We start from the raw sequence: 20,082 nt of genomic DNA, 5'->3' as shown, positions 1-20,082 counted from the left end.
CGATGATAGGAAATGTCATTCTGGGCAAGTCGCAATAGGATTACAATTCAATCACTATCCTGGTTATGAAACTTGTGCCGTTTTCGACGGACAATGGAGAATTAGCCCATGGCAATCATGCTACCCGTTTCAGATGTGTTATTGCTGATGGAGAGATTCAGCTCTATGCTGTATGTAGGGAATCTTGTAGGAAATCTTGAATGTTCTTGCCAAATGATCAACAGATCAATGAAAGGTGAATTCAAGGGATAAATCTGAAATCATACGCCGTTTGCTCAACAAGAAAATGAGCAAGTGGACATATAAAACATCAACATCATTTATGCATTTCTGCTCTGCTAATTCTGCTTTCCTTTTTTGATACTTCCACGCGACATTACGATCATTCTTCATCCTTACAGTCCTTTTAACAAAGCTTAAACGGTACCGGAAGAAGAGATGGTGACCTTGGCCTTGGGTTCTGCAATGGCGGTTTGAAGTTAACGACTGCCATCTATCGAAATACGAGCATACGGTAAACTTACTACCAGAGTCGGAACCGTATGACTCGATCTTCTTGACGAGATCGGCACCTTCGGTGACTTCACCGAAAACAACGTGTTTACCGTCTAACCAAGAAGTGACAACGGTGGTGATGAAGAATTGAGAACCGTTGGTGTTGGGTCCAGCGTTGGCCATGGATAAAAGGAAAGGTTTGTCGTGTCTGAGCTTGAAGTTCTCATCGGCGAATTTGTTTCCGTAGATGGACTAGAGGCAATACTCGATCAGCAAAGAAGATAACAGGAATGTCTCGATAGATGGGTATTTGACATACCTTTCCACCGGTACCGTTGTGGTCTTTGCAAAGAACAATAGTTAGTAAAGCGAACAACCGACCTTCTATAAAGTGTATGCGTTAAGACTTACTGGTGAACTGTTGGAGGCAATGAAAGATCAGCTACGTAACTCTTGAATAGATGAAAATAACTCACGTCACCACCTTGGAGCATGAATTGAGGGATAACTCTGTGGAATCCAGATCCGGAGTAACCGAAACCTTTCTCACCGGTACAGAGAGCTCTGAAGTTGGCGGCGGTCTTGGGGACAACGTCGTCGTAGAGCTTGAAGGTGATTCGGCCGGCAGGGGCGTCTAAAGGATAATGGCAATCAGCAATCGTACATCTTGGTCATTTCCGCGGCTGTCAATGCATTGATCGTCAACAATACTCACTGTTGATAGCGACGTCAAAGTATACTGAGCTGAAATCCAGAAAAAAGGAAGTCAGTACGACGCTTAATGGCAGAACAACAGGATCAGAGTTACTCACGACATTGTGCTGGCGGAAGACATGAATCGTTTAGCGAAAGACATTTGAGAAGGTGAGAATTGAACGTGTGTTGATGCAAGCGGATTAAGCGACAAGAGGGGTTAGATGCGAGAAGCAGAAGCAAATCAAATACTGGTAAGTATGAGCCTGCAAGCTGTTGGAAAGGCGATCGAGAGCCAGCAGGATCTGCAACTTACGATGCTTTTTTTTGGGCGGTGTATTACGGTTAAAGTAGGAAAGTGATGGAAGAAGAGATGGAATTCGATGGATTGTTTCTTATATGATAACCCTATGGGGGAAGGAAAGAGGGGGGATTTTCTCTGTTTTCTCTGTTTCTTTCGTTTAGGAACTCCACCCCGTCATCGCGTCACCACCTCAAACCTCCCCTCTCTGTTATGTATAACGCACTGATCGGTATTTCATCGGGACTTGAGCCACGTGGATGTGGCAGTACATCATCACAGTCGGAGATACCTTCCAATCTCCTTTCTGTGGTCCGACACGCGACTTGGTCGTGCCTGATGCTGCATACACCACTTTCATGTTGTTCGCGTTCATCTTTAAATTCCAACAAAAGTAGAAGAGCACAAAAGAGTGTTGTCAGAATACATACAAGCGACGACATATCCAGAGATAATGTCGTGGTGATATATATACCTCTCAAAGCTTACTTAGCAACAGAACACACAGGTCGCTCAATTGGTCAGATTCATCCACCTCTGTCAACTTCATGAGTGACATACCATCACTTGATGCCCAACACCATGGAGGCAATTGTAATTCCGGGTAAGTGGTCACGCTGATATCAGCTTTGGCATCACCTTCTCGGAACTTTTCTGATCATCTTATTGCCAATAATCTCTTAATGGAACTCACGTTGACTCTGCTACACCACAGATCTCGGAGACGATGAAGATGATTATCTTCCGTCACTCTCGAAGAATTTTGGTGCAGGTTCATCAACTTCGTCTTTACTCGAGACAGATCCGTACGCACACCGATCCAACCCTTCCGCTGATGCGGTTTTCCCAATTAAGCAAACTACTCCCACTCGTCCTGTCCTTCCTCAAGCTTCAGCGAGTTTCTCAGTCGGCATCCCTACCCCCAATACCAATGCACATGGGTTTGGACAAGCTTCCAGTTCAACAAGCGATGATCGTACCAGATTTGGTAAATTCAGCAATGGATCTTCTTCGTCACTCGTCGCTCCAGGAACTTCAGTCGGCTCTACGCCTGGGTTTCTAGCCGCTAGAAAAGGTTCTTTAGCATCACTGAAAAACGCTTTTAAGTTGTCTAGTAATGCTGCAATCCCACCTGTTCCAGCTCTCGACACCAAAGCATACGGTGCACCTGGATATCCAGCTCTACGAAATCCTTTCTCGCGGTTTGATTCCCCTATCTCACCTAAAAATGCTACTTTCAAAACTTCGTCTCGTACAGCTGGTAAGACTTCTACATCGTCATCGCCAGCGCAAGGTGTGGGATATCACAATCCAGATGGAAGAAAATACTCTATAGCTTCATCACATAGGTCACAGGGTGGAAGGTCAACGACTTCTCAAGGATCATCGAATTTCAGGGCTGAAGATCACCCCATGCCAGCTCTACCTCCGATACCACTGAGGCAGACGCCTTCAAGGATGAACAGGACGGGGAGCGATGCAAGTGTCTTTGGCTTCGCTTCAAGGAGAACTGGTAGTGTAGGTGGTGAAGATGGTTCAGATGTGTCATTTGGGAAAACGCCAGGTGAAGAAGCTTTACGAGTCGTTTTCAGGGATTTCAAGGAATCCGCCAATCAGAAAGTTGGCAGGATCTGTGCTAGACCTCTGGTGAGTACAATGCCCAGTTGTTAATCTGATTAGTCTGACATTGGATATTCTCACAGAATACTCAACCTTCCCTTTCATCGTTTCTTGACCTTGGCGTAGACCCTACTTTTGACTCCCTCATGGAGTCATTAGCCCATTGCGGCACGCGTCATGCTCGACGAGTGGTAGATCTACTGATGAGCTGGTCAAGGGACTATACTGGAAATATCGGGGCTTCAGAAGTCAGAGCTCATTTAGACCGATCTCTGGGATTGCAAATGAGAGTAGAAGATGCTGCGGCTATATTGCAATCACGAAAATCATCTGCGGCAAGGTTCATAATGAACCGAGCGTTGATCGAGCTGTTGAGAATCATACCCAAGGACTCGTTGGATCAAGACTTGGGGATGTCGATAGAACAGAATGTTTTCAACGCTTATAGATCAGAGAAACCAGAAGAGATTTTGCAATTCCCACATAGGAAAGCTGTTTCCCAATCGCAAATCGAACTGTTAGGTCAACTCTCAAAAACTCGCTTCTTAACGGTCAGTGACCGATTTATCAGAGAATTGTCGAAACATGCTACTTCTTCTCAACCAACCAAAGAAGCGGAAAGTAAGATCGAACATCTATTGAGAGGTATGACACATCTCAAACTCAGAGTTTACCCAGAGGAAGATTTGGAGATGTCATCAGAATTCATACAGTCATTAGCAAACTTTTTCGCAAACGCACACGGTCAAACACTCAAAATTGCCTACGTCGAAACATTCACCAGCCTACTACATCCAGTCATAGAGACTGCGACGGCGGAGGTCAACCATCCAATTTGGTCAAAAGCGGTAGCGGTCATACTAGACAGAGCCATGCTGATGGCCCAAAAAGCAAGATACTGGTCGACCGCTTTTCCATTGGTAATCATTGCCTTAGGTGTGTCACCGAGAGAAATTTTCATGCAACAATGGCAGTCCTCTACAGATGCTATATTGGCCAAGTTCAAGGTAAGTCAGTAACCTGCTATACGGAACAATTTCAGTTGACTGTTGAATTCATCAGGATCGGAATTTTCGACTGATCGCAATGGGTGCTCTCGTCCGAACGATGTGGATATACCTCAACCGATGTCCTGAATCCTCTACTTCAATGCGTAAACGACTGGATCCATTGATGAAAATATTGTTTCCTTCAACAGGTTCTCTATACCCACCTGAAATACCCGCCGAACCATTCATAGCTGTCCTGCACTACGTCATGACACGTCATCTGGATTTTGGAGAGGAATTTGTCACCGATTTTCTGAAGGGAAGGGATCCTGTGGGAATATCGGATCGATCTACCGTACTCGTTCGAGCTATCAACTACACACTGCGGTCTACCGAGCTCGAGAAATCAGCCTCGTGGCCTTCTTCCCCAGATTTTACCAAATTTGATATCGAAGGATTTGAAGCAGCGGGAGAAGCTCTAGCGCTCGAAGTTGAATCGAAACCCGAAGTTCACGAAATTTTGACACGATGTGGTCCTGCCTTTGTTGACCTTCTCTTCCAGTGCGACAACTCTGTTAAGAATCTCCTGTTATCCAACGACTCGATCACTCTATCGGGGCACGCTTCGAGCAACTCAATGGACAACGTAACGGAACAGATCACGATCAAGCATGGTGACGTGTACGTGGCTTACCCCGCTCGACATGGTCCGGCCTTACATTTCATGTGTGCTCTGCTTGAATCATTCCCTCGATGTATGCCTAGCGACGTAAACTTTTCTCAACTGGTGAACGTGCTTTGCCGAGCGACATTCTCAGCCGATCCAAACGTATGCTATATCGCGGGCAATACATTACGTCGGATATGTCAAGATCCAGAGCGATGCTTGGTTGTAGTCAACACATTTAGAGAGTTCGTCTTCGAAACACGACATATCTTTCGAGATACCTTCATAGGTGCAAGACTTCTTGAGAGTCAGGTTGAGAGGATAATACGACTTTGGCTTGATCTCTTACAAACTCTAGTCGCTCAACAGAGAGTCGCTGAAGCTCAAGCCGTTGATGACGACACCGAAAAAAGATCACCACCCATCGAGCCCTCCCATATCAGCAAGATTGAAGGATGTGCTTTGTTCTTATTGTGCTCGTCTTCTCTGCCTTTGCGCAAACTGGCAAATCAGATTTTGACTGCCGCTCGGAATTTTGAGGGACATCAACGTCGACCTTCAGCTGCATTCAGGTACAGCAGATTCGCTCCCGATAAAGCGTCTCTTACCCGTGTGCTGCAAATCCTCGAGTACGCGGTCGACGATTCGGATTTGGAGTCAATCAAAGTCCTACCTTGGATGTCTTCAAGCGATCGACACAGGATTGAGTTACTTTCCATTCCAGATAAGACCAAGTTTCTTCAGCGTATAGCAGAAAGCGAACATCCAAAAGACGGCCCGCTCTGGCTCTCGATACTCCCCTTCTTCGTAGGCAAAGTAGTCGAACAGCTTCCAGGCCCAGCAGCAGATCTTCGACAAGTAGTATGTCAGTTAGTACTTCGACTTCAAGCTCATGTAGCTCTGACGGCCGGCTCGGGAGCATTGAAAGCTACCGTAAGCAGGGGATCAATCACTACTCGCTCATCGTCCGACACAGCTATCCTTGCGGACCACTGGAGAGCATACCTTTCGATACTGTGTGTCACAATGACATCTCAAGGTCCAGCGCCACCCACTCCACCGGTGCAAAGGACAAAAGATGTCATCATTTTGAATCAGGAGATGATCAACACTCCTGGATTATTCTCTTATCTTACATCCATGTTGGGATGGGAAGATCCGAGATTTAAGGACGCAGCTGTATACGCTATGGGGTCGATTAATCAGAACCACCTGAGACCATTGTCAGAAATATTGCTCAACGTCGTACGCAGGTTAGCAGATGGTACGAAAGTAGGAGGTACTCCTCGATCCGAAGGCACCTCAAGACGTACTCCATTAACTGCTCATGGACCTATATGGACGTCAGTCGCTCATGTGTTCCGATTGATTTCACCTTTATTGCTGGACGCCAAATCTTCATCTCATTTGGCAAATCTGAGCTCGATGATTGGGTTTGTCAAAGTCACATACACCTTGTTATCGGACAGAACAGTAAAGGAAGATTTCGAACTACAGTCACTTCGAAGATCTTTCTGTATAACAGTGGAGAATTTAACCAATTCATTGGGAAAACTAGATGCTTCCGATAGATTCTTGGGTGAGGAAATGAGAGGAGCAATCTTCAAGCTATGTTTCGAGTGGTGTCATGTCGGTAGACGACCGGATGTAGCTAAAGCACGGGAAAGTCAAACTCTACAAGCAGCAGCTGAAGGTTACAGGGGTGACAGGGATAGAGCTCAATACCTGGACGATATTCAAGCTAAAACAAAGCTACTGTCGGCTGCTGCAGCTGAAGCCATGGCTGGATTATGTGTGAGTTACCATTTGACTCCTTTCTCCATGACATATATAGCTAATTCTCGGATATAGCAAGGGAAATTAATCTCGGCTTCTGAAGCCACCCCAGCTCAACAAGCTTCGGATCATATTGTCGAGCCGTTAACTGTGCTCAGATGGATAAGGGGGATGTTCTCGGCTTCCTCTGTTGTTCATCATGAGACTGGAAGGTAAGCCGCTACGCGTTCAAGACTGTAGGTCTGCAACTGACAACTGATGGTAGACGAGCTCTTTTTGCATTGATAAAATACAATTGGGAATGCGAAAGACTTCTTGATGAAGTTCTGCATCAATCATTCGGCGAAGGCGAACAATTCTCTCTTGAATCGTCATTCTTCGGTGTAGTGGCAGATGTTTTGTCAGAAGCTCTACTCACTCTTCCAATCGAACAAGTGGCGTGTCTGGCTCTATCGAAACTTGGACATCCAGTTCCTGATGTCAGGCAAAGGGCTTTCCAACTTACCGAATCATTATACATCGACCCGTCATTTGTACTTCATTCAACGGCCTTGTTGCCCGCTATAGGCAGCTCGTCAGCAAATGTTTACAGGGACGCTCAAAAAAGGATGTCTTCGCAACTAGCTGCTGTGTACGCCGATCACGCTTTCGAATTCTTAGCGGAATGTACTACTCGACTGAGTCAGCTTGAAGCTCCTCGTCGACAAGCTACTCTATCAATACTACGACCATGGGTAGAGTTCTTGGACCTGGCTTCTGATATATCTGAATTATCGCCAGAAGATGCATCTGCGGAACATCAAGCTCTTCAAAATCTTGTCTATCTGGCTGTGCGATTCGGCGATGATCATATTGACGATGTGAAATCTATGCTTGTTGCTTTCGCTGATGCCGGATATGGCCACCAACAATCACCTGGACAATCACACAATACCAACACGACTGCTCTCGTGAAATTTCTCTTTGAACAAGGTGGTAAAAGAAAGTCCCCAGAGTTTGTCGATCATGCTCAAAGAATTATGGCTTGTCTAGCTCAATCGAAAGCCGGGGATACGATTTTCCAAGAGATCTGCAACTTCGTCGAACCTAATGCCATGGCTGCTTTACCTGAAGCCGATGTTCCACCTAGTCCAATGTCCTCTCTAGTCAATCTCGATTCGCTGGTCAGTGCACCAACAAGTAGATCCCAAACTTTCTCCACTGGACAATTGGCACTACTTTTTGCTGGTGAACTATTGCCACATCGTTTGGACGATATTGAACTCGGAAGACGACTACCTGCACTTCTTCACGCCGCTTTGATTCATGCCGACCATGCGTCATCAGCTCTTCATGATCAGGCTCAAACCGTGCTTTTCCAAACTCTTCGAGCTTGGATATGTGACTTGTCAAATGTCCCTACAGGTGACGCGGCTGCTATATGGTCAACAGCAGAACAAAAGCTGACCTCATTGGCTCGAACTACATCAACAGCATTCTGGAAAGCAAACGATACCGGGACCCCCGAATCCGCTTTTCTGGCTCCACCGAGAATGACCAATCTGATCATGAAAATTTTGGGTATATTGTTACCACTTCAACCTAGGATCAGGCAACAATGGGGTGAATTAGCTTTGTCATGGGCAACATCATGTCCGATTCGTCATTTAGCTTGTCGATCCTTTCAGGTTTTCCGAATACTGTCACCAAAGGTGAATCCAAGGATGGTATCTGATATCCTAGCAAGATTGAGTAGTACAATAGCATCGCCATCGCCTGAAATCCAAGCTTTCAATCAAGAAGTCCTAAGAACATTCGCTGCTATAGTCCAAAATCTGACAATGTCAGAAGCTGTTTCATACCCTCAAATCTTCTGGTGTAGTACCGCTTGTTTGACAACACCATACGAAAACGAATTCACCGAAGTCATCGAACTGCTCTCGCATGTCCTGGATAAAACGAACTTGTCTGATCCATCTGTCGTTGGTCATCTATTATCCTTCCGACCACCCGATTGGGTCGGACCAGCACCGTATCTTCAGTCGTTACTTCTGGTGGGATTACGATCGTCTAAAACTGCTTTCTTGACATTTGATCTTATTCGACGATTGACTTCTGCATCTCAAGACGATTTAATCGATCCATCTTCAGATCGATTACTGCATGGTTTTATCGCAGCCCTTCCATGGATGCTACATTCTTTAGAAGTGGGTGAACCAAATGAAGAATTAGCTTCTATGGCATTGGATTTAGCTTCAATAGCTGATCTTCAAGAACATGCGTCATTTTCAAGACTACTCACTTCTTTCGCGAGAGTTAGATTCAGGGCTAAAGATGACTTCATCCGACAAGCAGCTTCTTTACTTCGAGATTATATGTCTACTCATTCATTGGATATAGTAACCCTCTTACTTGGGTTCATACTGAATCCACATGATTGGATGAGGGAAAAATCAATGTCTATTCTGAAACTGGTACTACAATCGCCTGAAGCTAGAGTACCGATTCAATCACACGGATCAGAGCTCTTGATACCCCTGTTGAGATTGGTTTCGACAAAGCACTCTTCTCAAGCTTTAGATGTATTAGATATGCCTATCACGTCGATGTCAACAGATCCAATGATCTCTTTGTCACCCAACAGTTCAGCAAGTGGAGATATATTCGGACCGATCGAAGAATCCGGTTGGAGCGTACCACGTTCCAAAGATTTATCATCATTAACCAAGGAAAATGTTCATGCTGTGTTCAACACATGTGCGGTCGAAACAAGAGCTGCTTCGGCTCATTTCTCAGTGGTTCAGTTCACAGATTTAGGCAGAGGCCTGGGATTCGGCTTTGGTTTCGGTAATAACGTAAACCCATCACAACTTTCATTGGATCTACCTTCGCCTCCTCTAACTAGTATTGGTAGGAATGATAGACCAGGAATGGGGATGGGGATGGATAATCAAAGCATGGGTGATTTAGTCGGAGCATTACACAGCTTAGGTCAATTCTTTGATGAAACGTTGGAAGAAAATCAACCGGAAAGGAATAGTCCAAATAATGGTTTCAGGAATGTGTTAGAAAGAGGAATAGGAGTAGGTCAAAGAAGAGGTAGTACTTCTGATCAACGGGTTCAAGGAAATGGTCATAAGCAAACTGGAAGTGATGTCAGTGAAAGGAGATTGAGAGCTATCATGGCTGTGAGTGCACAATACATTCGGTGTCTAAGGTAGAACAGAAATCATGCTGACTGGTCTGTATATCAGCGAGGGCACCAAGCTTCAATCTCATCGCCGATATACGAGACATCACCATCGTATTTGCACAGTATGAACGGAAATGTCGTAAATTACAACAAGGCATTTATTCATAGACCTAACATGTCAATGTCCATGACCTCCGAATCATCAATGACTTCTTCAATCGACGATAGAGATAGAGATAGAGACAATATAACCCAAAGGATCAATTTCAATAACAACAATAGCAATAATAATAATTCCTCATATACAACGCCGCAACGGCAAAGTCATTCAAGAAGTAATTCAAACCTGAACGTATTTCAACTACCCTCATCATTCTCAAGAGGAAACGGAAACGGAAATGGTCACGGACATGGACATGGACATGGACCAATGGAAAGCTTCAGTTCTTTGAGTGATTTAGGTGATCAAAATGCTTTTGGATTAGATGATCATACACTCCAACATCAAGGTGGGGGCACAGGTATTAATGGGAATTCTTCAATGGTTTCAGTCAATTCGTTCATGAATAGACAAGCTATCTGGGAGAACAATGGTGGTGGTGGAAGAGGTGAAGATGAACCAGTAGTCGATCGGAACGACGAAGGAGATAGGGAAAAAGAGCCGAGTCAACAAAATACACCTGTTCTGTCCAGGAGGAATATCAGGTAGCAAACTAAGTTATTCTTTTGAAATGGGATAGAAAGAAAAAACGGTAAGGAAAGGTAAATCAATCATGTATGTAGCATCTAAGATACGATCTAATGAACCATTTATGCAAGACTCGTATGAGAAATACGATCAATCCATAATGATGTGATATTTGTAGTCTCTTCAGTACGAATACGCAGAAACAAGGACTTTTAATCACCGATTGCTCAAGCGTCTCGGACGAGTGCAGCTACAAACGATAGCTGTATCAAATGCTAAAACTGCATGCCAAAAGTACAAAAGTTTTAATAAACCAAAAACTAGAATCCAACCATTTTGAATGAAATCTCAAAATCTCAAAATCCCCCCGTTAAAACCTCTTTCCATTCATATCGCTCATTCATCCTGACCCGTATCGAACGTCTGAACTCCCACCCAAATCTCAGACCAGATGCAAATCTGTTATGCTTTAGTCTTATGCGTAACTAGCTTGAGCAGTTCGATCATCAACAGTTTCAATTGTATATTGTTTTTTGGTGAAAGCTTTTGAACAATCTGCCATTGTGACTGAAGCTCTTGAGATTGGGTCTGTTCTATAGAAATCACTTATTGGCTTCTTGAAAGGTGTTGTTGAAGCTGAAGATGAAGATGATTTGGCTGATGACAATGATTGTAAACCGACTTTTGTGATTTCTGGAGAAGGTTTTTCGATAGCATCATATCGAACTAATGTTGGTGAAATGTCGAACATTCTTTGTCGAAGTGTCAATGGATCATCATATGGTAATGGGTTACCGATGACTTCTGATAATGCTCGAATGATCTTCCAATCTTCTCTTGATGCTCCTGGAGGTGGAACGGCCGTTCGACCTAATTGAGATCTACCTTCAGTGTTGATCCAAGTAGCTGATTTCTCGGTGTATGCAGCGGCAGGCAAACAGACATCTGCGAATTGAGCACCGTGATCACCGTGATGTCCTTGATAGACTACAAAGGCATCTTCGGGAATGGATGAAGGATCGACGTCATCGGCGTTGAGGAGGAATACGAATTTAGGTTTGGCTGATGAAGCTGAGGTGGATGGGGTGAAACCAATGTCATAGGCAGCAGCTCGAGACGCGGCCTGTAAGCGTTGAAATCATCATTAGTATAAGATCCTTCAGGTGCACATGGTGAATCTCACTCACACGTTGAAGTACGGAGAAACCGGTCCATTCAGGTGTTAAGAACTTTCCGGCGTTATCCGATACGTACTTGCTTACAGCTTTAAGTACAGCTGCACCATCTTTAGTTTCCGTTACGGCAGATCCGACGACGACTAAAGGTTTCTTGGCGTTCTTGAATATCTTAGCGAAACCTTTATCTGCTTTTCCGGTCAAGAAGGCTTCAACATCTTTAGCTGAAGTACCAACGTGATCGTATTCGAAAGTTGAATCGAATTTCTCTCCGATAACAGCGAATTCCGTTCCTTTGTGAAGGAATTGTTTTCTGAATCTAGAATTGATAGTTGCTGCTTCATGTCTTGGATTTGTACCAATCAATAAGATAGCATCGGCTTCTTCAACGTTTTCAATACCGGTGTTGAAAAGGTAATTTGATCGAATGTCGACAGATTGAGCTGGAGGGAGGTCACCAAGTTTTGAATCAAGAGTTGTATTTTCAGATCCAAGCCTATTCACTAAATCTTTCAAAGCTACCAATGTTTCTGTATCTGCTAAAGCACCTGCAACAGCTTTAATCTCATCTCCTCTAGCACCTGAGTTGAGGTATCCATGTCTGATTGTCTCCATCGCGGTTTCCCATGAAGCAGGTACGAATTTACTACCTTCTCTAACGAGAGGAGTTGTCAATCGCTGATATTTGAGACCATCATAAGCATATCTTGTTTTATCTGAAATCCACTCTTCGTTGATTTCATCATTGATTTTAGGTTGTACTCTCATAACTTGAACACCCCTTGAATCTACTCTGATGTTACTTCCTACAGCATCCAATACATCGACGGATTCAGTTTTCTTCAATTCCCATGGTCTTGCTTGGAATGCATATGGCTTTGAGGTTAATGCTCCAACTGGACAAAGATCGATGATATTTCCAGACATCTCGGAATCCATTGTCTTTTCAATGTACATTCCAATTTGTAAATCGTTTCCTCTTCCTGTGGTTCCTAAGTCTTCTACACCGGCAACATCATTGGCGAATCTAACACATCTTGTACATTGAATACATCTGTTCATTGATGTCTTGACGATCGGTCCCAAATCCTTATTTTCAACAGCTCTTTTACCTGTTATTTCGTGAAACCTTGTTCGATCTGATCCATATCTCATTGATTGATCTTGTAAATCACATTCTCCACCTTGATCACAGATGGGACAATCGAGAGGATGGTTGGCAAGTAAGAATTCCATTACTCCTTCTCGTGCTTTGTGAACTAATGGAGTATTGGTGAAAACTTTAGATCCAGGCATAGCAGGCATAGCACATGATGCTACGGGTTTTGGTGATCTCTCAACCTGGGCAGAAGAGTTGATCAGTTGAGGCTTAAAACAGTAGGCTAGTAGCTCACCTCCACTAAACACATTCGACAGTTACCAGCGATCGCTAGTCGATCATGGTAACAGCTATGGGTGTATAGTATTAGCATAATCACCTGGGATAACACTCAAAACTATTGAAATGACTTACAATCGGGGAACAGCAGCTCCACTGTAATCAATTATACTGATCAGCATATGCTCTTCTGTGATCAAAACCATTTGCCACAATTCATTCCGATCTCACTCACGCTTTCTCACAAGCTTGAATTAAAGCAGTACCCTGTGGTACGCTTACTTCCTTTCCATCGATTGTGAGTGTGATGTCGGCTTGTCGTGGTACAGTAGTAGAGAGGAGTCTGGCGTCTGGAGATAGAAGTGAGGTAAGTATACCAATCGGCAACGACAAAAAGTGAGATATTGAGATCTGAAGGAGAATTGACTTACGAGAAGGACCCGCTACTCTGGACACGTTCTTTTGTGCGATACGTCGAAGCATTTTGATCTGTCCTCTCTATCAATTATAGTGCGGGGAAGTAGGATCAGATGTTGTTTGAAAGAGAAAGTGATGATGATGATGATGATGTTGATGCTGTGACAATCAGATGTGCCATCTGATATCAAACTTCCAATATCTTTGCTGTTGTCGTTGTATGTGCTGTTAATTCCATCTCAGCCAGTGAGAGCCGGCGTAAAACCACTTGAATTAGGTGGAATTGGAATAAAATGCCGAATGTGGCACTTTCACAAGAGCCAATGGGAGATGACAAGTTACTCTTAAAGACCCTTTGTAAGGTAATATCCATACGTCATCATTTTCTGTACATCTTGCGCTCGACGTTGCTGTCTTTGTTTTAGGGATGGGCTATGCTCGAAAGATACTTGTAACACCAAGCCAAGACTCTTTGTTATACAGACTGGATACATAGCATGAAACCCAAAGATATAAGATGAAAGATACTGTAGCCTTGCAAAGATGGAGATCCTAGATATAATTACCTTCCCTCACGCCTCTTCCTCTCTGTTTGTCTATAATCACAACGTTGTTCTCGGGTAACCATACCCAACCTTCTTTTTCCTCTTTTCCTTTAATCAATTTGCTCATTTTCTTCTCCTTCTTCTTCCTGTCTTTGGTAAATGAATTGATGAATGGAAAATGTAATTTCTTGCCTAAAATATATTCGACATCACTAAGTAACGTCTGTCTTGATTTGGGGTCGAATAATGATAGTTCTGTGGGTAATGGAGCATAGGGGTTTATTCGATTTGGAGTAGATGGGGATGTAGATGAAGATCTTGAATAAGAAGGATGAGTGGATTGGCGTTGATCATATCTCATAGGTCTTGATATTGTTCTATCGGTTTTTGAGGAGCGAAGTGTCCTAGAGATGAATAGGCATCACGATTGGTTTTAGGTGAAAGAGGTTTTGAGAGTGATCATCTCGGTGATGATCTCGAAGTACGAGTAGTATGCGAGCTCAGAGAAGAATCGGAGGATGAATGATTCAAAAAACGAGACTGATGATGAGACGGAGGTATATAGTAGGTTGCGAAAGGATGGTTTGGTGGAAGTTTGTTATCAATTTCCATTGAATAGGAAGCAGGTGGATTAGGTGCTTTTCGAGTAGGATACATTGTTTTCATTTATCCGTTTGTGTTTGGTATTGCTTTGTATGCAAGTCAGAGTGAAGGGATGCAGTTGTTTTGGGATGAGAGGATGCATTTTTTACTCTTCGACGTCAAGTATATCCTTCTATATACATCTTATGAGCGTCGCCTTCACTTCATGATCTATTCACCATCATCTTTGACTTCACTTCATCATCTAATCAGCTCATAAGTAATGTATCGATCATTCATACCATCTACCCTAAATCGATTGGATCGTGAAGTGAAGTCAAGAACATATGATGACTGAAGTGAGTCCCTGGTGATACGCACCCAAGAACACACAGTTTCAGGGGTAAACATGTTTCATAATTTAGTGAGTGGATGATGAAGTGAAGTTTGAAAAACAAGGGGTGATCACATGAAACGTGAAATGCAATCATCGTCCACATGCATGTTGCATCGTAATCTACTCCTAACTGACCATCGTACACCACTCCTACGGGGCTATCTAATGCGTCTAGTGACATACTATTTGTGCAAAGCGTTTAAACCTCTAAATACTAACCAAGCCATCACGACACTTCCACTGTACATCATCAGTCTCTGAGGGAAAGTCATTATGGTCAAGAACGGATAAGGGAATGAACCATTGATTGAAGCGCAATGTTCTACCCATACACTGTAGGCAGTACCAAAGGCGCCTGCTAACAACAAGGAACCGTAATTGGAAACAGGAGGTTTGAATTTCTTTTCAAGGACGAAGAAATCTATTTGAGCATGGGACATGATTAGTGCAGCTCATTATCGGATGGAAGGGTAGAAGAGAAAGCGAGAGGAAAAGGGGAGAGGGGGAATAAGAAAGGGGTCCCAGCCAGAGTGGGTGAGAGAACAGGGAGGTGGATGAAGAACGGTAGATTGACTTACCAAGTAATAGGACTACAGCAGGCACCAGATGCATACTCAGATCCATTGTCAACGGGATCCTGAATAGTGGATCCGCGTTATCAGATGCCGAAGGCTCTTGGGTATTCTGCAGTGCTGGGTTTGGAGGTAGCATTAATTCAGGTGATAATAGGATGATACTCCACTACAACATTCACCGATGAAACTCAGGTTAATCTGAAAAAACTGCTCGATCATAGGCGGGGGTATTTGTTATAAACTTACATATATCGATGAGATTACTAATTCAATAGGTAAGGCGAAAAGTAGGAATATCCTCTTGACAGTTTTTATACCTAAAAGAGAATATCACATCAGTTGAGTGGTTGTGTCATGTATCATGCTCTTGTTGAGGCCACAATCGAGGTTCAGAACTTACCTTGTACACCAGGTAAATAGTCACAGATACCGGACAGAAGCATCGCTGCTATCGATCCGAAAAGTCTAGATGCGAACTCGGGTTAGTCGCCTGCTGACGATCTTCTGAAAACAAGATCGAGCAAATTGCACATACCCTTGTATAGTCAAGTACTGAAAGTGACCTGTCGCACCAACGCTATCAGTAATCACATCTTGGGTTTCTAGTTTGTTGTGCTGACGCGGAGATCTGCAAATCGACTTACCTCCATACTGATCCATCCAAAGGACATAAGCGTCCCATCAGCATCTGTAACGATCTAAACGTATAGCTGATATCCACAGAGCCACTCACTTGAGATCCAATGAAGTCCTTGCTTACAGCCATCATCTGCAATCCCCAGAAACCGTTGATCATAGTGATAGCTGAGCCGATGTGGAAGATTATCCTTCCGATTTTAGGAGTAGCATCTGTCGGATATTGATTTGTGGGCGCTACACGTTGTTGAGAATTCAGAGGCATTTTGTTAAGAATCAGTGTCACAAATGTGGGTTTTTATCGACTCGATTGGAGTAAGCAGTCTTCAATCGAGTCTACCCCGATGTTGACAGGATGCGAAATGCTAGCAAGATTTAGAAATATATATAGATGGTGCGCTGTTTTCCCTTCTTGATCGAGCTGTTCATTGAAATGGAAAGAGTCAATGGTACGATATTACGTCATCATCACATTGAGGAACGTTTTTTTAACGCGGTCGGTAATCTTCACTCCGGTTTATCCGGAATCAGAAACAAGTTAGCTGAAAAACATTTAGACCAATATTGGGAATAACAGGAGGATATGTAGCCCAATCATTACGCTTGATGAGTACTCGCTTCATGATCACAACAACGAGCTGGATACTTATACGTATTCTCATTCAATAAAGCAGCTTCCTTTCACTATTCAGTTAACTTGCTTAGTTCAAATAGCAATTTTGGCTTACCTACACTCCGCAACATCAACTCCAGCACAATGACAACGAACTATTCATACTACTTGATCCCCTTGGTCCATCTTCAGACTCTGTGCACTTCCATTCGGTTCGCGACTGTGAGATTAGGGTTTCGAAACAATGTCAACCCAAGAGAAATTATCGCTCAAATGGAGAAATCGGGTAAAGTGAAACCTCATACTTTGGACAAGATCAAGAGGAGACAGGCTGCACATGAAAATTGTTTTGAGAATGAAGCTGTCTGGATTGGATCCATCGTGAGTGACATGTCTGTCATAGTGCTATTACTTTTGTAAGCAACAGTCTACAAGAGTTTCATGGATGGAGAGTAAGGATGCCTCTAGTCGCTTTAGATTCGACCACTTTCTCTCAATATCACAATAATACTGTCAAATACTGATAATTCTCTCTTCGACGTACATTAGTTAGCGGGTAATTTGGCCGGTCTTTCTCCAAAATTCATGAATACAGTGTCGATCAGTTATTTCTTGTTGAGATGCGCCTATAGTGAGTGATCTTTCCTCCATGTACATCTCCTCTCAGACTCACTTGAAAGGCACTGAACTTGTTTCATCTACATTAGTCTATTTGTATATCTCGGTATCGACTCAGAAGAAATCATATTTGCGTTCAATCGTTTGGTGGGCTAGTAACTGTAAGTCCATTATATACACGAGTCAAAAGCGACTTGGAGCTGATTTAACAAAACTCAGTCTGCTTCTTGACTACTTTTGTCAAAGCGGGAATCAAGATGAATTCGGGTACATTGTAGGAACGGCAAGGGATGTTTCACCTGTCAATATATGGGTATGAAACGATGCAGGGTCATAAAATATCATTAGATAAAGTGTCCTTCCCTCCTCACGATGACACAATGACACTGCTCGAATGTATGCGCATGATCATGAGCTGTGAGACAGTTTATAAATAACATTTATAATTGCTTGACTGTGTTCAAAGGGAAAAAACCAAACCAATCGTGGCGCCATACTCTTTCGAATCGTGCAGCGTTCAGACATTTGGTCTTTTGGCAATCACGTCGGCAAGTTATGGTAAAGGTATTCAGGTACTCAAAGGAATGTTGGACAAAAGGCATCCTTTGAAGTTCATCTTTCATCCTTATTGTTCCTTAAAGAACCAATCGAAAAGGAACTTGATCCTTTTGTTCTCACTTTCTTGGTAAATCGTCCTTTGTTCCCCCAACTAACCATCTTGGCAACAAGAAACCTTCATGTATGTATATATACGGACATCGATCTGTCGAAATGGTTCAAGTCTCTATGGACATGGCGACGACGAACATTTACTTTACTTCTATAATTTAATCCCTCTTTCTCCTTAAGCTTAACAATGCTTGCCTTCGACTTCATCTCATTCACTAGCCTTTTCCTTACTCTCCTTGGTACTTTTCAGGATGTGCAGGCACATCCTTACCCACTGCAATCTCGACAAGAGAAATCAACAGGACTATACATTGCATCCATAAGAGATGGTTCGTGTCTTTCCATTCCAGGTTCAACTCCAACGATCGGAAGTAGAATCATCTCATCGACAGATTGTGAGAATGCTGAAACTTGGCATGTACCTAATGGTAATGGATTGTTGGGTCTGGATACAGTGGCGTTAGTGTGGGACCGATCTGATAAAGGTAACATCATCGTGAGTTATGACATCAAGTTCATCCTCTACTGAACGAAGGCTTAATTTACTGCTTTGGATATAGTTGAATGAACCCATTAAAAATTCAACCAGCCAATCGTAAGTCAGATGTTCTCTTGATCTCTCGATTTGTCAATCCAGCATCTCTCAGTATCACTTATTTGAAATGACTTTAGATGGCTCTGGTCGTATGATAATCGGATCTCTACATCGGACGGCACAGCATGTCTGGAACAATCGAGCAGCGGACCTTTGAGAGCAGACTGTGATCCTGAGAATCTCAATCAAGGTTAGTTAGTCTACCTCAAACACAGACAGCAGTGTTTCGCAAGTGTGATTGACAATTGTTGTTCGTCCGTTAGTCTGGATACTTCGAAATACTTCATATCCACCTAACATCGAGGATATACCCAAACAGCAAGACGTGATTGGGCAAGGATACATTCATCGTAAGTCGAGATTTTCTCTTGAGACTTGAATCCAACCGATATTCAGATTCGATCATTGGGCTTCAGTGCGAGCGTGAAATGGCGTACGGCTAGATCAGAACGAAGCAGCTGAATTGTGATATACCTTATGACATTCTAGCATTCGGCAGAAAAGATATTTGCCTTGCTGGTATATCCAATTCATCTCCATATGCAGGTGTAGGAGTAGCGATGTGAGTGAGAAACCAGCTAACATCTCTTTCCACTGACCGCTGGTGAGCTGACTAGTCTTTAGGACTTACTGCTCGGGTAAAGGCGATGGCTCTACCATGCAGCCAGTCTCGACATCTCAATCATTGATGAAATGGAATCTTCCTTTAACAGGTAAAGAAGGTCACGTGAAATTATCAGGATCGAATTTCTGTCTTGAGTCAGGACTTAAGGTTCTTAACGGTACAAATACAGGGTACGACTACAAGTATCAATATGGTATGGGAGTTAGGATCGAACCTTGTGATGAGAACGAAGATGGTCAGCAGTGGTTATGGGATGGAAAACTCCTGAAACTATCCAAAAGCTTAGGTGAGCAAAATACCCCATGAATATTGCTATTGGGAGGTAAATACAATAGCTGAATGAATAGGGTGGATGTTTCATGACTACTTCAGACCAATGCCTTAATATACTAGGTGGATCAGGTCCAATTCAACAAACTAATTTCCTCAATCTAAGGCCTATGCAATTATGGACATGCGACCAGGAAGATGAAAATTCCGTAAGTAGTGCTCCCACTTTTACCTCGTTGGGTGTCATCAAAATCCCAACCGACCACTCAAACTAACTTTTCGCGTTACTTTAGATGTTCTCTTCATAACTCGGTCGGTGACAAGTCTCCTTTTCTGCGATACTGTGAGACATCCTTTGGTGTAACCACCAAATCCAAAATATGCTGATACAGAATACGTAGTTCATAATAGTAATCTTCGTCAACTCGTATGGGATCATTATTTAATTATATATAAGTGTTGTACATAATTCCAATCTGATGATATCCTCAGAAATGATAAAACATCAAGGATCAAATAAGAATAAATCATACAACAATTCGATTCTGTTCATGAGCCTCTGTCATGATCCTTGAGTTAGACTAGA

At 43.2% G+C, this 20,082-nt stretch overlaps 7 protein-coding genes across 7 annotated transcripts; 3 read left to right on the top strand and 4 right to left on the bottom strand.

Moving 5' to 3' along the window:
* Nucleotides 1–416: 416 nt before the first annotated feature.
* IL334_003944 (peptidyl-prolyl cis-trans isomerase) lies at nucleotides 417–1,351 on the bottom strand (the record flags this gene model as incomplete). Its single annotated transcript, XM_062935668.1, has 6 exons — nucleotides 417–460; nucleotides 525–747; nucleotides 815–837; nucleotides 968–1,129; nucleotides 1,211–1,239; nucleotides 1,308–1,351. 6 exons carry the CDS (start codon nucleotides 1,349–1,351, stop codon nucleotides 417–419), a joined length of 525 nt encoding a protein of 174 aa, XP_062791719.1.
* Nucleotides 1,352–2,071: 720 nt separating this feature from the next.
* IL334_003943 (uncharacterized protein) lies at nucleotides 2,072–10,422 on the top strand (the record flags this gene model as incomplete). The annotated part of the gene is made up of 7 exons (XM_062935667.1): nucleotides 2,072–2,093; nucleotides 2,205–3,136; nucleotides 3,193–4,116; nucleotides 4,172–6,559; nucleotides 6,617–6,753; nucleotides 6,807–9,708; nucleotides 9,775–10,422. The coding sequence occupies 7 exons, from the start codon at nucleotides 2,072–2,074 to the stop codon at nucleotides 10,420–10,422; spliced, it is 7,953 nt and encodes a 2,650-aa protein (XP_062791718.1).
* Nucleotides 10,423–10,876: 454 nt separating this feature from the next.
* Nucleotides 10,877–13,437, bottom strand: IL334_003942 (NADH dehydrogenase (quinone), G subunit; the record flags this gene model as incomplete). Its single annotated transcript, XM_062935666.1, has 6 exons — nucleotides 10,877–11,524; nucleotides 11,589–12,917; nucleotides 12,971–13,025; nucleotides 13,090–13,110; nucleotides 13,190–13,304; nucleotides 13,386–13,437. The coding sequence occupies 6 exons, from the start codon at nucleotides 13,435–13,437 to the stop codon at nucleotides 10,877–10,879; spliced, it is 2,220 nt and encodes a 739-aa protein (XP_062791717.1).
* A 486-nt stretch (nucleotides 13,438–13,923) lies between these two features.
* On the bottom strand, nucleotides 13,924–14,573 carry IL334_003941 (uncharacterized protein; the record flags this gene model as incomplete). Its single annotated transcript, XM_062935665.1, has 2 exons — nucleotides 13,924–14,320; nucleotides 14,458–14,573. 2 exons carry the CDS (start codon nucleotides 14,571–14,573, stop codon nucleotides 13,924–13,926), a joined length of 513 nt encoding a protein of 170 aa, XP_062791716.1.
* Nucleotides 14,574–15,077: 504 nt separating this feature from the next.
* Nucleotides 15,078–16,371, bottom strand: IL334_003940 (uncharacterized protein; the record flags this gene model as incomplete). The annotated part of the gene is made up of 7 exons (XM_062935664.1): nucleotides 15,078–15,316; nucleotides 15,474–15,636; nucleotides 15,717–15,787; nucleotides 15,871–15,935; nucleotides 16,006–16,033; nucleotides 16,115–16,121; nucleotides 16,204–16,371. The coding sequence occupies 7 exons, from the start codon at nucleotides 16,369–16,371 to the stop codon at nucleotides 15,078–15,080; spliced, it is 741 nt and encodes a 246-aa protein (XP_062791715.1).
* A 492-nt stretch (nucleotides 16,372–16,863) lies between these two features.
* On the top strand, nucleotides 16,864–17,615 carry IL334_003939 (uncharacterized protein; the record flags this gene model as incomplete). The annotated part of the gene is made up of 4 exons (XM_062935663.1): nucleotides 16,864–17,100; nucleotides 17,269–17,350; nucleotides 17,427–17,498; nucleotides 17,557–17,615. 4 exons carry the CDS (start codon nucleotides 16,864–16,866, stop codon nucleotides 17,613–17,615), a joined length of 450 nt encoding a protein of 149 aa, XP_062791714.1.
* Nucleotides 17,616–18,193: 578 nt separating this feature from the next.
* On the top strand, nucleotides 18,194–19,771 carry IL334_003938 (uncharacterized protein; the record flags this gene model as incomplete). The annotated part of the gene is made up of 7 exons (XM_062935662.1): nucleotides 18,194–18,502; nucleotides 18,567–18,601; nucleotides 18,679–18,791; nucleotides 18,865–18,951; nucleotides 19,091–19,163; nucleotides 19,226–19,512; nucleotides 19,599–19,771. The coding sequence occupies 7 exons, from the start codon at nucleotides 18,194–18,196 to the stop codon at nucleotides 19,769–19,771; spliced, it is 1,077 nt and encodes a 358-aa protein (XP_062791713.1).
* Between the last annotated feature and the right edge of the window lie 311 nt (nucleotides 19,772–20,082).

This window comes from Kwoniella shivajii, chromosome 5 (genome assembly GCF_035658355.1).
Source record: "Kwoniella shivajii chromosome 5, complete sequence".
Classification (NCBI taxonomy): Eukaryota; Fungi; Basidiomycota; class Tremellomycetes; order Tremellales; family Cryptococcaceae; genus Kwoniella; species Kwoniella shivajii.
Note: the sequence above shows the minus strand (reverse complement) of the source record. Positions and strands in the feature narration are given on the sequence as shown.